The sequence below is a fragment of the Trichechus manatus genome, unplaced genomic scaffold, assembly GCF_000243295.1.
Source record: "Trichechus manatus latirostris isolate Lorelei unplaced genomic scaffold, TriManLat1.0 scaffold00033, whole genome shotgun sequence".
Taxonomy (NCBI): domain Eukaryota; kingdom Metazoa; phylum Chordata; class Mammalia; order Sirenia; family Trichechidae; genus Trichechus; species Trichechus manatus.
This window is the reverse complement of record NW_004443969.1, coordinates 3,071,820-3,089,127: the sequence shown is the minus strand read 5'-3', so window position 1 is coordinate 3,089,127 and position 17,308 is coordinate 3,071,820. Positions and strand designations below refer to the sequence as shown.

At 37.1% G+C, this 17,308-nt stretch overlaps 1 protein-coding gene across 8 annotated transcripts in view; it reads left to right on the top strand.

Annotated features, from left to right (window-relative positions):
* The window catches only part of DPP10 (dipeptidyl peptidase like 10), a 1,865,365-nt gene that overhangs the window by 1,734,844 nt on the left and 113,213 nt on the right, over window positions 1-17,308 (top strand). For all 8 annotated transcript variants that reach the window (XM_004375073.2, XM_023730177.1, XM_023730175.1 and 5 more), the window contains 2 exons: window positions 2,661-2,815; window positions 10,608-10,705. In XM_004375073.2, coding sequence (XP_004375130.1) covers window positions 2,661-2,815; window positions 10,608-10,705 — 253 coding nt within the window. The remainder of the gene's footprint in view (window positions 1-2,660; window positions 2,816-10,607; window positions 10,706-17,308) is intronic.

Below are 17,308 nucleotides of genomic sequence, written 5' to 3'. Positions count from 1 at the left end.
CAGGCCAAACCTCTTTCCACAGAAAAGTGAACAAGTAAATATTTTGACAAAATACTGCCAACTGGGAGGACCTATCTTTATTACTGTCTTCCAATGCCTTTCCTGAGTTAGACTTTAGTATAGAGCCTATCCAATTCCAGTTTGTTCAAGTAAACCAAGCAGGTATATCCATGAACCAGTCCTAACTTCATTCCTTCTCTGTCAGCTTTTGTTAGGAAATACACCTTGAGCCTTTGCATGAGATAAAGGAGAGGGAATGAAGCAGAGAATCAAAACCACAGACAGTTCACTTAGCTTTCTGGTCCACTCACATATATACTGTGTCCGTTTTGTAATGAATGGTGCTATGTGTGTTTCAACTTTATGGCCAATGGATGAGTTAATGACCAGTTCATGATGGGCAGTTTGGGTTGCATAGTCACTTTGAGTCCCATAGTCAGGTTAGTTGTTTCTACAAGTAGAAAGAGCTGCTTTTGAAATGGAAACTATTTGTCAGCATAGGAGGAATGACTTTTCTCTAAAGCTCTTAATGCCTTTGCGATGATTATAATATGGGAAGTGCCAGAGGCACCACATAGCATCTTGGTTTGCCATAGTTCTGTTTGCATCTGCTGAGTCATGAGAAGTGTGAGATAGGGAGGGTTGTACCATGGCCTGGATCTTCTACGAACCCTCTCTTGTTTAGGTGCTGCTCAAAACTGACAGTTTTAAGGGTTACCTGTGAAATATAACCGAGCAGCAAATGTAAATGTGGTTTATTTTGTCTCCACAATCCAAAGAGTCCAGTTCTTCTTCACTTTTATATAAATACAGACCCAACAATTTTTCTCTCACTTTTGAGGAGGTACCCCAGTGTGCTCCAGACTTTTAGAGTGCTGAAAACGTCACCAGTGTTGCCAACTCTTAAATTTTTAAAAGAATTTGTTTCCCTTCCTCTGTCTTTATGCAGAAGAGGCCTAGTTCTCTTGAAAGAAGTTGCCTCTGCCAACAAGAAGGCCTGTGGGAATTTTGAGGTTCAAAATCTTTAGCTATAACGTTAACACATATAGAAGCCTTTCACCATAAAACAGAAGTATTATTTATGAGACTAGACCAGAAAGCATGAGTATACTGCACATGTTTACCCAAATATCCCTATCCTATGTGCCTGGTTCTCAGTTCTTCTCCACCAATATCTTTGTCTTAGCTTAGAAAACCAAGTGGAGTTGAGCCTGTAATTTGTGTTGCAGCTCTGCAACCTTTTCTATTGGATAATATGCTTGGTCCTCAGCCAGCTCTGTGCTGAAGTGAAACTACAGAAGAAAGACTACTACAAATATGCCATGGTAACCTTTTATGCTGAATATGTGTTAGTAATTTCATGGTCATAATTTCAGTTTCTCTCTTTCCTTTTTTTTTTTTTTTGGTCTGTGTAATTCTGTGGAGTGTCAGAAGAACTATGTGGACTTAATAATCTTTATAACCACCATTTTTTTTTTATAGCAAATAAGTGTCATATCTACTTGTACTCCCAATGCCTTTCCTTATGACCTGAATTTCATTCCATGTTACACTAGTGAAAACTGATAAATCATGATCACACCCTTTGCTGTGGATTTTCTAGGTCCCAGTTCTCCCAGGAAAAGGTGATTGTTATTAAATTCCTCATATGTATGTCCAACCTAATCCCAGAATCTAATGCTGAGGCTCTATATTCTGATTCTGCTGCTGGTATTAATTACTATATCAGTCAAGGTCCCAAAAGAAAAAAAATTTGACATATTCAGGGTAGGATAATTTAAGGAAGAATTATTTACAAAGATACCATTTATAAAGGCAAAAGCGTAGGGAAACCACAAAGGAAAGTGTTGTAATCTAGACTAGTAGCAGTCAAACTGTTACCACCCATTCATCTGTAGAGATGAGCCAGCCATTACTAGACACAGTAGGAGAAAATCGTGTAGAGCTGGCTGCATTGGCAGGAGGGTGACATCATTTAAAGCACACAGCCAACCTGAGCTGACTTTGAAGGAGGGAGCCAAGAGAATAAATAGCCTGGCTTCACTCTCTTCTCTCTAATCTCTTGACAAAACACCGTAGTTGTCAAATGCAACTGGAAGCCAGAGGGCATGGGGCCCTGTTGATGTAGTTCACACAAGTTAACTTCCTGAGCCAGAAAGCAGGTGTAGAAAACTGGATAGTGGATTTGGGGTCACATGGAAGATGTCCAGTATATTTTTAATTCAATTTCCTAAGAGCTCAGTATGGTTTAATGAATCCAGTGGGTCCTCAACTTGTTTGATGATGAAAGGATGGAAATTTTATTGAGTGAAAATATGAATGAATGATGACATGAATATAATTTTATGTCATATCTGACTCTTCATTCTTCTCATTCTTTTTTACTCCAGTAGTGCTTTCATCTGTTCTGTTCACATTGCTGAAAATCCATGAAATCCTGACTTCATTGCTTCATTCTTTCCTCTCTCTGCATCTGCTTTTCTTGAGATAATAAAAGAGTAACTCAGGAATAGAGAATTCTCAGTGAAGTTGATAAACTCCAACATGTTAGCTAGAAAACATACGTACAATTTATGTTGGTGATTTCAAGGGACAGATGTTTGTGGGTAACTGAGCCCATATTGCTAGACTTAGTTTCTAATAACACTCATTTATTCTAGAGGAACTTCTGCATTCTCACATCACCCACTGGTGGTCACCAGATGGAGAAAGGCTTGCCTTCCTGATGATCAATGACTCCTTGGTGCCTACCATGGTTATCCCTCGGTTTACTGGAGCATTGTATCCCAAAGCAAAGCAGTATCCATATCCTAAGGTAAGTAATGTTTAAGTGCTAGTTTGTTCCCTGTCTCTGCAACAGTCAGTTGATTGATAGTATTGTTGGTCCATTAAGAAGTTGTTTTTCAAGGAAAAAGAAGTTTTCTTGTAGGCTGACTCATCATTTTATAGCTTGCAGATGTCTGTATAGGGTACTTGGGTATGTGGACGTAAAGATGCTTTGGAGTGAGGGATTTTCGCTTGTGCAGCATTGCTTTTCCTTGAATGCTCTCATTCTTGTCTTCCCAACCCTTCCAGTTAAAAAGAAATAAGGGGCAGCACTGATGCCAGATCAAAGATTTTTTTCCCAAGGTATACCAGTGAGTTGTTAATAGATGTTATAAGGGAGGAGGAAGTGCCATGGTCCACTAAGCTGTAAGTTCTAGGTTAAAAAATAAAATCTAGCTGTGTTTAGTTGATTTCTTAGCACCCTTAATATACTCTATGTTAATGTGTATTATAAATCTCCAATAAAGAATAAGCTGAGCATAAAGAATTTCCAATAAAGAAAACACTAAGCATAAAGAATCAGTAAAGAATAGAGTAAGTATAAAGAATTAGCATTATTTTGGCAGAGCACACCCTGAAACATACTTTATAAAATGCTAAGGTACAATCATATCCAGGGATAGCTAGGCTAAATGGAATTATTTTATTGGATTAGGTGAACATGGACCAGACAGGAAAATATTTTCAAGTGTTGCATGTGGCCCTCTAAAAGCCAGTTGCAAAAATCTATAGAGTATACTGGTTTTTCAATTGTATGTTATCTTTAATTACTCAAGGTACCTTTATTTTTTTTTTCTTTGCTTTTCCCATGTTTATATAACAAAGGAAAAACCTCATGAGTGAGGCTGCCAAGGCATTAACTATATGAAGATCTTGTAGAAAACATTTTAAATTCCATGTTACACAGTTGAGCTCATAATTAAATGAGAGATAGCTGCTAATTTTGTTTACAAGCCATCTTTAAGCCATTCCTTCAGTGAGCTGTACTTCGTGTTTTCCAAGCATGATGGGTTTTATACCTTCCAATTATGGATTACATTAGCTGGGCAAAGTACCTAATAAATTACCCATCAAAATTGTTACTCTAAGTCTGCAATAAAGGTGTGTTGGGGTGGGTGGGTAAAGTCATTTATACTTCCCTCATTCTACTATCATCCATAGGACTCAAGTTACCCCAGGAACAAAAATAAAGGCTTGAACATAGAGAGTCAGAAACAAGATGAGTGTTTTCTTCACTGACATATTCTAAACTGCCTTTCTTTCTTTACCACTCCTGTCTTCCTTCCATAGGTTTAGATAAACGGTTTCAGTTTGTATTTTCTTGACCATTCATAAATGATTGACATTTCTCTGCCTTAGTTCTCATTCTTTTTGTATGCTCCCTGAGCTTATGTTTCTGAGTGTTTTTGACTAGTTGAGGAGACTTCTTCAAATCCTGTAAGACCCTACTATGGTAACCAATACACTTGAAGTATTAAACTGTAGTGTTAGGCTTTCAGCTAAGGAGGACAGCAGAATTAAGAGGAATCTGATTCCATGATTTCAAAATGTTGCATTTAGGGTTTGCTCTGGACATAGTTTAGATGGCAATTATCTTCCGTGCTCTTCAGGAGTAAATGTCAATTTGACCAACATCAAAATAAACATTTCTCCAAGTGATTTTTTTTTACTCTCAAAAAGAACTTAATGCTTAAGATTTAGCCCCTCCCCACTTTTTGTTTTGATGGGTGACAATCTGTGCTTGTATAGTATATCTGCACTTTTTTTTTCCAGAGAAGGATTGAAAAGACTGAACAATGACTGAAAATAGAACTGAAATATATTAATTCTCACATAATTTGAATTACTTACAATAATGAAAGTTTAATTGACAATTTAAATAGAAAATGGATAGCAAGTAGCTGATTGTGAAAGGCAATTTGCAACTTATCAAGGTATGTCAATAGGCTAGATATTCACATACAGCTGCTCAGTTTGTGCACTGCACAAAAGGGAGCTAACATAAGCCCTAAGGAGGGGGTAGCTTTTTGTAATTTTCCCAAGAGGAGTCAGGATTCACACAAAAAAATTGTGTGTTTGCTCAACTTCAATTTGCCTTCTCAGTTGTGCCCTGGTAGTGCTTGAACTTGGGCACTCCTAGGCCTCATAACTTTAGCAAGACTATGACAAAAAAAAAAAGTGAACAAAGATAAACATCTGAGAAAATTGAAATTTGTCAGCAATAATTCAGAAGATGCTAGGTTGTTAATCAGATACTTTGTTATTATTATTTAATTATTATTTAATAATTGAAGATTTAACTATTTAATATGATTTATGGTTAAGATAGCCATAGAAATAATAATAATAACAATAATAATGTTTATCAATTTTCTAAATCACATGTGGTCATAATATGCTTTCTGTTTTCCGAATGACTTTTTCTTTTTTTTTTACTTCATTTGGTCCTCATCAAAATTGTCTCTGTTATACAAATGTGCAAAGAGAGATTCTAGAAGGCTATGTGTTTTTTTATCAAAGTTACAGAAGTTGCCTTAAATCAGGAAAATAACTCAAATTTATTGATTCCATCCCTGTTTATACAACTGCCAAAGGCCAACATGTGACTCAAAAGAGATAGCTGGAATCAAAACAGCTCCTTGGCCAAGTCAATAAATACTTACAGAGTCGTTTTCTCCATTTACTGCTCATTACTTAGCTATATATGGGTATATTAAATACTTAGGTACTTAGGCTCACCCCTGCTAGACATAGGCATATGTAATGATGAAGGTCCTGAGTATAAATGGCTACCATTGAACAGTATAGGGAATAATGAAGATAAATATAAAAAAATATATTGTGGAGGCCAAAGCCAAAAGAAAGAATTCTAAGTCCTCAGGTGGTTTTATGTAGCAAAACCTTTCCAGGTAGTTAAGACAACAGGACTCAAAGGAAGTAAGTTTATGTTATGGTTCTGGTTCTCAGGATAAATTTCAGTGTCATTTTGAGTATGTTACTTGAATTTTCAAAGTCTCATTATTCTCTACTCTGTTTAAAAAAAATGTTGCTTTTCTAGTAACGAATGAATTGTTTTGACATGCTCTTACTTAAGCCATAAACTTTTGAAAAGTGGTGCTTTAGAAATTGAAGTAACTCATAGAGCTCATACTAAATTGTGCTTCAAATTAAACTAGATTAAAATGAGTGTAGCAAATACCCAATGTGGTTAGATTTACTAATGAAATACTTACACTACACAAATGTATTTATATTTTACTTAATTCAGCATGATTCAGAACTCATAAAATATCCTATCATTAGCAGCTCAGCACAATAGAGATGCACAGTTCTATCTCAGTAACCGCAGGTTAATCTTCTGAATTAAAACATTATCTTGTTTAATGACAGTTTACTTGCTAGTAAAATAAGGTGAATTATTACTGAACCTTGTGTTTCAGAATCATAGAGGAGTTATGTGAATTTGCAGTATTTGTGGCAAATGTGTCCGTAAAAAGCAAATAGATGAACTCTGCTAATTTGCAAAGTATTGAAACAATTTCAGATATTAAAAGGTACAAATGAACTTGCAATGTGCACTTAATTTCAAAAATCTGTGGAAATATAAATCTAATTGTCTATTAAGATAATGAAATTAGAATGCCTAACAGCTGAATTTTGGTGACAGCCTGATACTTGGTTGAGCTGTTTACTTTTTGTCTAAAAACTGGCCCCGTGTGTATATAATTTTTAATCTGTGTTCAAGTAGAAGATAATTAGGGTATAAGCAGTCCTTTACAGGTATAAGCTTACAAGGCTACTGACATGAAAAAAAACTGCCTTAAAGATATGCTAATAACTGCATATGTATTTGACAAAGTATGTCATAAAATTATGCATCATTGTTGAAATTTCACAGAAAGATCAAATTTAATTTGATTTCTCTTTTTCATTAGCCAGTGTATTGGATTATAAAGATATAAACAGAGCTCATCACTAACTAAAAAATAAGATTTTATATTTTAATAATAACTATCATTTTTTTGTTGTTCATCATGATGTTCAACCATCACCACTATCCATTTCCAAATTTCCCATCATTTTTAATTATCAGTTCACAAATGTACACAATTCTAGGCACTCTGTATAAATCATCTTCTGTGTTAGTCCAGGTAGCAAACCTACCAGATATCTTTATCTGTAGAAAGGAAACGGTCTTTAACTCAAAACTTCTGACCTATGACCTATTCCTAGAGAAGCGTGGTCTCATCTTTGACAATTAAGTGAAATAATACTTGATCTTTAACAACCTGCCCATAGTCACATATTAAGTAAATAACAGTGTCAAAATTTGAACATGGATATCTCCGACTCAAAATTTAAGCCAAATTTAAGCCATTTAAGTTCTAAAAGTTCAGTCCCTGTATCAGCAATATCACATGGGAACTCAACTTGCTAGAAAGGCAAATGTATATATATATATATTATATATATATATACAGTATATGTGTGTATATATAACGTGTGTGTATGTGTGTGTACATGTGTATGGGTGTGGATTTGGGTGTGGGTGTGTGTATGTGCCAGTGTTTTGTAACATTTTGCCTACTAATTACCTGGGAATATTGTTAAGGCACAGATTTTGGAGCCCATGCCCAGAGATCCTGATCTAGTATGTCTGAGGTGAGGCTCATGTGTCTGCATTTCTGAGATTCCATGTGATGCTGATACTGCTGGTCCAGGAACCACGCTCTGAGTGGCAATGATAAATACTAGGATCCAGCTCTAAATCTGAACATACCTGATCAAGCAGAAAATGAATAGACTAAAAAGAAATGGATAAAGTCAATATTTTCGGGGAGGAAAAATGACAAATGAAAACAATAGTAATAAGAAAGGGCTTTTCTTTTTGTGTGTGTGTTGTTGTAAATATATCTATCACACAACTTTGGTCAACTAACTTTTTACAGGTATACAACTTACTGACAGCAATTACATTAATCAACTGAGCAACCCTACCCTTAATCAATGCAATTTTTACTACCACTGTAAACTGAAACTTAGTACTCTATAAGCAATAACCCCTCCTTTCCCCCTCCCTCCTACCTTTGGTAACCACTAAAAAACTTTGCCTGTTCTTGTCTTTTTATATAAGTGAGGTGATACAATATTTGTCCTTTTGTGATTGGTTTATTTCACTCAGCATAATATCTTCAAACTCCATCCATATTGTAGCATGTATCAAGAGTTCATTTCTCTTACTGGCTGAGTAGTATTCCATTGTATATATGTACCATATTTGTTTATCCATTCATCCTTTGATGGGCATGTGGGTTGTTTCCACCTTTTGGAGTAGCTGCTGAGGCTGCTTATGTACAACCAAACACCTCATGGGATTTGGGTCCTTGGTTTTGAGGTTTAGGGTCATGGTTTCATGGGACATCCCAGTTAATTGGCCTAGTAATGTGTTTAGTGCTTGTGTTTTACCTCCTAGTTTGTTGCATAGTGCCTGGGGTCTTAAAAGCTTGCAAGTGGCCATTCCAGGTACAACAATTGTTCTGTATTCACCTGGAGCAACAGAGGAAGGAGGAGAGTCAGGAATAGGAGAAGGAATTGGAATGTGTGACTAATTGCCTCTATGAACAGTTGCCTCCTTTGCCATGAGACCAGAAGAACTGGATGGTACCCGGCTACCATTACTAAACATTTTGATTAAAGATTCTATAGAACAATCCTGATCAAAAGGGGGGAAATGCAGAACAGAATTTCAAATTCTTGTGGACTGCAGACTTTTTAGAGCCACAGAGGTTGGATAAACCTCTGAAACTATTGCCCTGAGATAATCTTTAAGCTTTAAACTTAAATTAAACCAAAAACATCCCCTGAAGTTTTCTTAAAACCAAACTAATTTTGCATAACTAGTAAACAATGACTGCCTTGAACATCGTCCTCTTTTACCATCTACCTATATAGGATCAAATTGACAACAGCAATTCAGAAGATTAGATAGGAAAGTTAGGAGGCAGTGAATTTATGTTAATGGGGGAGAAGCAACCTAAAAACTGAGAGTGAGAATGGTTGCACAACTTGAAGAATGTAATCAACGTCACTGAATTGTACATGGAGAAATTGTTGAATTGGTGTTTATTCTCAATAACAACAAAAAATAAAATAAATTATTTATAAAAGAAAGGGCTTTTCTAAGTGTGGTCCAAAACAAAAACAAAAAAACAAACCCATTGCGAGTTGATTCCAACTCATAGCAAACCCATAGAGTAGAACTACTCCATAGGGTTTCCAAGGAGCAGCTGGTGGATTCAAACTACTAGCCTTTTGGTTAGCAGCCGAACTCTTAACCACTGTGCCACCAGTGCTCCCTAAGTGTGGTAGAAGGCTAAATTATTCAAGACAAATGTGCACAGACACTGGAGGTTCCCAAGCAATGAAACTAGCAATGAAATGATAGTATCTTTTGATAACTGAAGACAACAGTTCTTAAGGAGATATCACTGATGACTGGTTGAACATATGATGTTGTTTCTGGTTCTGATTTGGCTCTGGGTTTTGTCAATAACAGTTCCTTGAACATGGAACCAGTTTTACCATTCTCTGTAGATTTTTGCCAGGTCTTTTTACTCAACTCACTTTTAATTTCTTCCTCCTCCTCTGCATATGTCATATAGTCTTCTCTTAAAGCATCAGTCATATCACAATGATAATAGAGCATTGTTTAGGAGCACATTGACATACAAGAAATCAAGTGATTCAGTAAGTCACTTATTCGTTTGCATATTCATTCAACAAATAGCTACTGGGTATTTGGAAATTGCCTGAGATATGTTGGTGAAAGTTCCAATACCTGTCCTTAAGAGCTTATAGTGTATTTAGAAAATCTTTGGGGGGCATTGCCTGGGAATGAATTGAAGCAAAACTATGGCATTTCAGTGAAACATGTCCTGGGTGTAAATACTGGCTCCCTCAATTATTAGATATTTCACCTTGCATGATTTGTGTAGCCTCTCCATTTTCACCTGGGAAATGACCATAAGTATATCTTAGGACTGTAGTCGGGACACTTAATTCATGTAATGCCTAACAACAACAGCAACAGCAACAGCATGTGCCTGGGCCATGGTAACTACTACATGTGCTAGTTATTATTTAAGAAAATTTTGATTCACTTCACTCAAATTACATGTCATTAGCACTGCCTTCCTACTCTTTTCTCCAAGTGCTTGGTGAGGGCAGTCTACCCATTCCCCATCTCCCAAGGGTCACTTATATGTCACCCTACCTAGTAATTGTTAAAGTTTAAAATAACTGTAGGAGTTAAATGCAATGGAATAAATTTCATATAATGGAATTTCAAGAACATGGCACCTGGATTGAATAGGTTTTCTTTTTTCCTTTTCTTTCTTTTTTTAATTAGCCAAGTTGCCTTTCCATTTCATTTTATATCCTACAATGCGAGTAGCTGTTTGATCTACAAGTTGTTTTGTAAAACCAGCTTTTCTGGTGCCATTCTAGGAAAAGAACACAGTAACACTTTCTAATGAATAAAGTCATCATGATTTTCTATCACTTTTAATTGTCTTTGACTAAAATGCCTGAGAAGCAGCAATTTGCAAAAACAATGGAAAGCAATCAAGTTGTTGAATTTAAAATCATTTCTGCTTTAGAGAAATTAAGCTTTCTTTTCCCCTCTAACACAAAAAAGTAAAAGAATCAAAATGCAATCACTTTATTTCTCAATATATTCTACTGCTTAATGAATTTTCCCTACAATTTTTGTTTTCTCAAAGGCAGGTCAAGTGAACCCAACAATAAAATTATATGTTGTAAACCTATATGGACCAACTCATACTTTGGAACTCATGCCGCCTGACAGCTTTAAATCAAGGTAGGCAATTTCAATTTCACTTTTACAGGAAAGTAGATATTTTCACTCCAATTATCACTTCATTGCAATTTAGAGATGTGATCAGCTCAACAAATCCACTTGAAAATAAAGCTAAGGTTGCCTCCATTAGTTCAGAAAAGAAGTAATTCTGGTTCTTTGGCTGTTCCCAAGAAGCATTTAAAATTTCAAAGTGATTAGCAGCACCGCAAAATGACTCAAGATACTGATACTGAGAATCGTGCCTTTTACAGAATATGTGACAGAGCAATGGGGACAAAGGGTAATTTTCCATTGAATTTTCTTCCTGAAAATAGTTTCTCCATTTTTTAAAATGGTGCTCTTTAAAATAGTACAGTTTCTGAAAAGTTTATGGATTTTTTTCCAACTTTGTCCCCACAGCTAGCCAGTGACTTCCTAGCATTCTTCTCCATGCTGAAAAAATGTAATGAGAATTTATTTAAAAATATAGACATTAGAAGCCTTCTTATTTAAGAAACTTGAATAGGGATGACATCTGCAATAATTGCAAGGTGACTGGTTCAAATAGAAATTCCACTCAAATGCTGAACCATTGACATATTTAGGAAAATTCTACCACAGTTGGAAATTTTCACAAATAGTGCAGCCTATAGTGTAAAGAAGTATTCCCTATTTGAAAAGGTTAAAAAAAATATGGAATGACTACACTGGAAGGACCTTCATTAATTACCTAATATAAACTATTCCTTTTTACTGATGGGAGAGATGAGGACCAGTGAGTATAAAATGGTTGGGTGAAAACTTTAGACCATTTGGTAGCATAGGTAGAAAATAAGGAAAGGCCTCTTTGATCAAGTTACATAGCATATCATCCTTGTTGTGATGGAAGACCTTAAAGGTCCACCCAAACTGACATATGTAATGCAATTTGTTGTTGTTGTTAGGTGCCATCAACTCGATTCGAACTCATAGCAACCCTTTGTACAACAGAACAAAACACTGCCTGGTCCTGTGCCATCCTCACGATTGTTTCAATGTTTGAGGCCATTGTTGCAGCCCCTGTGTCAGTCCATCTCATCGAAGGTCTTCTTCTTTTTTGCTGACCCTCTACTTTACCAAGCATGATATCCTTCTCCAGGGACTGGTACCTCCTGATAACATGTCCAGAGTACATGAGATGAAGTCTCACCATCCTTGCTTCCAAGGAGTACCCTGTCTGCACGTCTTCCAAGACAGACTTGTTTGATTTTCTGGCAGTCCATGGTATATTCAATATTCTTCACCAACACCTTAATTCAAATACATCAATTTTTCTTTAGTCTTCCTTATTCATTGTCCAACTTTCACATGTATATAAGGCTGTTGAAAATACCATGGCTTGGGTCAGGTGAACTTTAGTCCTCAAAGTGACATCTTTGCTTTTTAACACTGTATTGAGGTCTTTTGCAGTATGACTGGTCAAATAAAATGCAAACTTCTGTTTCTGAGCTTGGTCTTCCACCCTTGAAGGATTTAGCAGCAAAAGAAGCAATTATGGAAACTTTTGACATTTTATGTGGTTCTTAATTCTGATCTTTTTTCCTCTGATTGTTTAATGCTCTGAATTAACAGGATAGGGAACTAGACTAGTAGTGTTAGCTATATTTCCACCACTATCTCATTGTGTGAACTTGGGCAAGATGCTTTATGTCTTTGTGCCTCAATCCCCTAATCTTTAAAGGGATTAGACACTTCATTTCTAATTTTCATCAATTTTTAAAAATCTTTGAAATGGGACTAATTTGTCAACATTTCAGTTTTCTAACACAAAATAGTGATTCTGGATGTTGATTTTGTTACATAAGAAGGTTTCCAATGAGTTCATGAGATGAGATATGACAGAGGTCATCAAATACAAAAGTATCTAAGGGTAGAATCCGTTGCCATCTATTTCAGTATTAGTTAAGTGTACGCTTCTTTAATATTGAGGTAAAATATGACCAAATTAGTCACCTATTGCAAAGTCCAGTAAACAGGCTAATATACTGGGTCCACTAAGAGTGAGGAAGAATCCTGTGAAGAAAAAGCCTTAGATGTAGTGCAGGCGTATCGGTTTAGCAATGAATTTGATCTTCAATTTGGAGAAAGTCATGTAATATCTTATCTATACAATATGCATAACAGTTTTGCTTCTTCTGCCCTGTGGCATTATATAAGTACTAATAGAATCATGTGAAATGCATCAAAGTATAAACTAAAAATCAAAATTTACTGCAAAACTGGTAATGTTCAAACATTTCCCATGCTTCGACATTAGAGAAATTCATGTCCTTCTTCATTTGTTCCTGCTGAAAGCTCATAGAAAAGAAGGGTAATCAATGGACTTTATAACAACTGCATCTAGCCACTCTGAGCACGGGTATTACATGAATGTTCCTAGAGACTCTTAAAAACATCAACAAAATAGATACAATCCATGATGTCGGGGAAAAAAGACAAAGTTCTCTTTCCTTGATTTTGTTTTAAGATTATCAATATATCTAATATTTGATATTAATTCTTCAGACATGAAAATTTGCTCGGAAGCCTTTGTGCCCTCCTAGTTAGATACATGTTTGAGGTCTATAAGAGTATATGATTTTTCATAATCTACCCATCAGGGTACTGGATAAAACCATGACACACTAAAAAGGAGTAATTGAAATGTAGTTGATGACTATTAATAAAGTGTGTGCAATATTAAGGAGAAACTGACAAGGAATGGGGAAGCAACATAGAGTCTGCAACAGCAGAAAGCTAATACTGCCCAGGACTGAAGGGACAAAGTGGCAGGCACACTTAGGAAACCTGATGAAGCCTGTAATTGAAGGGCAGGAAAGAGGAGTAGGAGCTGTATGCTTTAGTAGTATTAGTACCCCATGATCTCCAAGCCATATCAAATTATTTTTATTTTTTAAAATGTAAAAAATGTAAATTGATTCATTAGTAGCATACTTTACACATGCCCTATTAAGGCCACTAAATGCCCTCTCCATTCTATTTGGAGCTTGGGTTGAGTGCTGGGCATAATTACCTATATCATCTAAGATACTTTCTAGATGCTCAGTAATAGAATACCCAAAACATTATAGTAATTTACAATTTTACTCTTTTTTTGGCATCCTAGAAAAAATCTGCTATAGATTTATATTATCTTCAATTATATGTACAATGCCATTCAGTAAGTAAACCATATTCTATTACCAGTGCAGCTTTGAACAATCCTTTTCTCCTTTTTGATACATCCTACTTTCCTGTGCTTTATATATGACGATCCCTTAGCTTTCTTCTCTCTAATAAAACCACCCAATAGGAGTCTCTGTGTGGCTGAAACAGTTAAGTGCTTAACTACTAGCTGAGAGGTTGGCAGTTCAAACCCTCCCAGAGGCACCTTGGAAGACAGACCTGGTGATCTACTGCTGAAAGATCACAGCCTTGAAAATCCTATGGAGCACAGTTGTACTCTGCACACACTGGGTCGCCATGAATAGGAATTGACTCCATGGCAACTAACAACAGTGACAAAAATAACATTTGAATGTGTTTATACGTGCATGCCTGTATCAGAGGACGTGTTTGTCAATTTGTGTGTACTGTGTACTGTGGGGGCTTGCATGTTGCTGTGATGCTGGAAGCTATGCCACTGGTATTCAGGCAAATCTGCTGCAAAAGACCTCTATAAAGTATTGAAAAGCAAAGATGTCACCTTGAAGACTAAGGTGCACCTGACCCAAGCCACGGTATTTTCAGTTGTATCACATGCATGAGAAAGCTGGACAATGAATAAGAAAGATCAAAGAAGAACTGATGCCTTTGAATTGTGGTGTTGACGAAGAATATTGAATATACTATGGACTGCCAAAAGAATGAACAAGAGAAGGCGGGGCCAAGATGGTGGAGTAGACAGACACTTCTGGTGGACCCTCTTACAACAGAGACCCCAAAAAACAAGTGATTCAATTATACATGGTGCTCTGGGAGCCCTGAGCATCAAAGGCAGAGTTGAGGAACCAGACGGAGTGTCAGGGAGAGGGAGAGACGGTTCAGAAGCAGCGAGGAGTTGCCAGACCTGACCCAGTAAAAGCCTGAGCCCTTCAAGCCTAATCAGCTCCGGGGTGAGCAGTGAGGCAGGCAAGCAGTAGTGCTCAGGAGGCGAGTTTTCTGCACCGGGAGAGACCCAACACCAGAGAGTCTACACGGCCACCCAGATCCAGTGAGAAGCAGCCCTCCACTAAAGATAAGTACTTGCCTACGGCTTACCACGTGGATCAAAAACACCCCCCTTAGGGAAAAACCTCTCCCCATTTATCTCCCTGCTCCCTGCTAAGCACTGGGTCCTGGACGGGCCTCAGCAATTGCAGAGTCCCCTGGGCAGGAAGCAGGATCCATCACACGCCCGGAGCTATTCTCCCTGCCTTGGAGAGTGAACAAAGTAACAAACGGGAAAAAATAAACTGCCGGCTCCCCTAAACCAAGAACCTAGGGTAGGCACACCTCCTTTGTCTAGGCACAGGCATAAGGAATCCACAGAATTTGAGTGCCTTTCCCCCTGCGAAGACTTGCCTGGGCCCATCTCAACAGAGTAGGCTCTCATTACAGCAGTACAACGGGGTATGTACCAGAAGTCTAACTTCAATTATTTCAGCTGTGAAGCGCAGGCTTGTAATATTTGACACTGCTCTGCCCATTAAGTAGGGTCTTCACATACCCACATCAGGGGCCTGAGGACTGGTTGTTCCACCCACACCACCTAGCCACCTGCAATAGGGGCCCATGAATACGAGGTGCCCCCCAGTCCTTACAGCCAACAGCATTAGGTGCTTATAGTCCGGCTGCAAAACCTGCCCACCTATGCACTCTAGGGAACAGGAACACGCCTTCCTCCTGGACAGTCTGGGGTGGCCGTCAGCCCCCTACCTTGCTCAGAGTGTGTACCCCTGCTGCAGCCAAATGCCTGTGCCTACACCAATCACCCATGCCTGTTTAGCAGAGTAAATGAGAGCCTATATGACACCCTTGGTGGCTATCTACCTGGGCACCTGAGCTGACAGGAGGAGCAAGCAGACTCCTGAGCTCACACACCTAGTAACAGATCTGACCACCTGGTGACAGGATATTAGAACTCCAAAGCAAACATAAAATAAATATAATAACTTGTTGATGGCTCGGAGATAATAGTCAATATCAAATCACATAAAGGGGCAATCCATGATGGCTTCAGCAAGCTCCCAAAATAAAGAATCTAGAAATTTTCCAGAGGAGAAAAATTTCATGGAATTACCAGAGACAGAATACAAAAGATTAATATACAGAACTCTTCAAGAAATCAGGAAGGAAATTAAGCAAAACGCAGAATATGCAATAGTGGAAATTAAAAAGATTAAAGAAGAGCATAATGACAAATTTAACAGACTGCAAGAATCCATAGAGAGACAACAATCAGAAATCCAGAAGATTAACAATAAAATTTCAGAATTAGACAACTCAATAGAAAGTCATAAGAGCAGAATCGAGACAATGGAAATCAGAATTAGTGACATTGAAGATAAAGCACTTGACACCAACTTATCTGAGGAAAAATCAGATAAAAGGACTTAAAAAAATGAAGAAATGCTAAGAATTATGGGACTCTGTCAAGAGGAATAACGTACAAGTGATTGGAGTACCAGAACAGGGGTGGATAACAGAAAACACAGAGAGAATTGTTGAAGATTTGTTGGCAGAAAACTACCCTGATATCATGAAAGATGAGAAGATATCTATCCAACATGCTCATCGAACCCAACATAAGGTAGATCCCAAAAGAAAGTCACCAAGACATATTATAATCAAACCTGACAAAACCAAAGATAAAGAGAATTTTAAGAGCAGCTAGGGATAAACCAAAAGTCATCTACAAAGGAGAGTCAGTAAGAATAAGCTCGGACTACTCAGCAGAAACCATGCAGGCAAGAAGCCAATGAGACGACATATATGAAGCCTTGAAGGAAAAAACATACCAGCCAAGAATGATATATTCAGCAAAACTGTCTCTCAAATATGATAGTGAAATTAGGGCAATTCCAGATAAACAGAAGTTTAGGGAATTTGCAAAAACCAAACAAAATTACAAGAAATACTAAAAGGAGACCTCCAGTTAGAAAATCAGTAACATCAGATAACAAGCGAAGACTAGAACACAGGACAGAGCAACCAGATATCAACCCAGATAGGGGAGTCACAAAAGGAAATCAAAGCTAAAACACTGAAAATAGGGAAACAGATGTCAATATGTAAAAGATGACAACATTAAAACATTAAAAAAGAAAAGAGGGACTTCAAAAATGTAGACATTGATTTTTCATATAGAGAGGAAGTCCAGGCGATATAAAGAAATAAAATACTGGTATAAACTTAGAAAAAATAGAGGTAAATATTAAGGTAACCACAAAGGAAACTAACAATCCTACAAGTCAAAATAAAAAACTAGAAAAATATAAAGACTCAGCAAACACAAAATCAACAACAATGAAAAAGATGAAAAGAAAATACAGAGAAACAACTCAGCACAGAAAATTAAGTGGAACAAAGAAACTGTGAACAACACACAAAAAAAGACATCAAAAT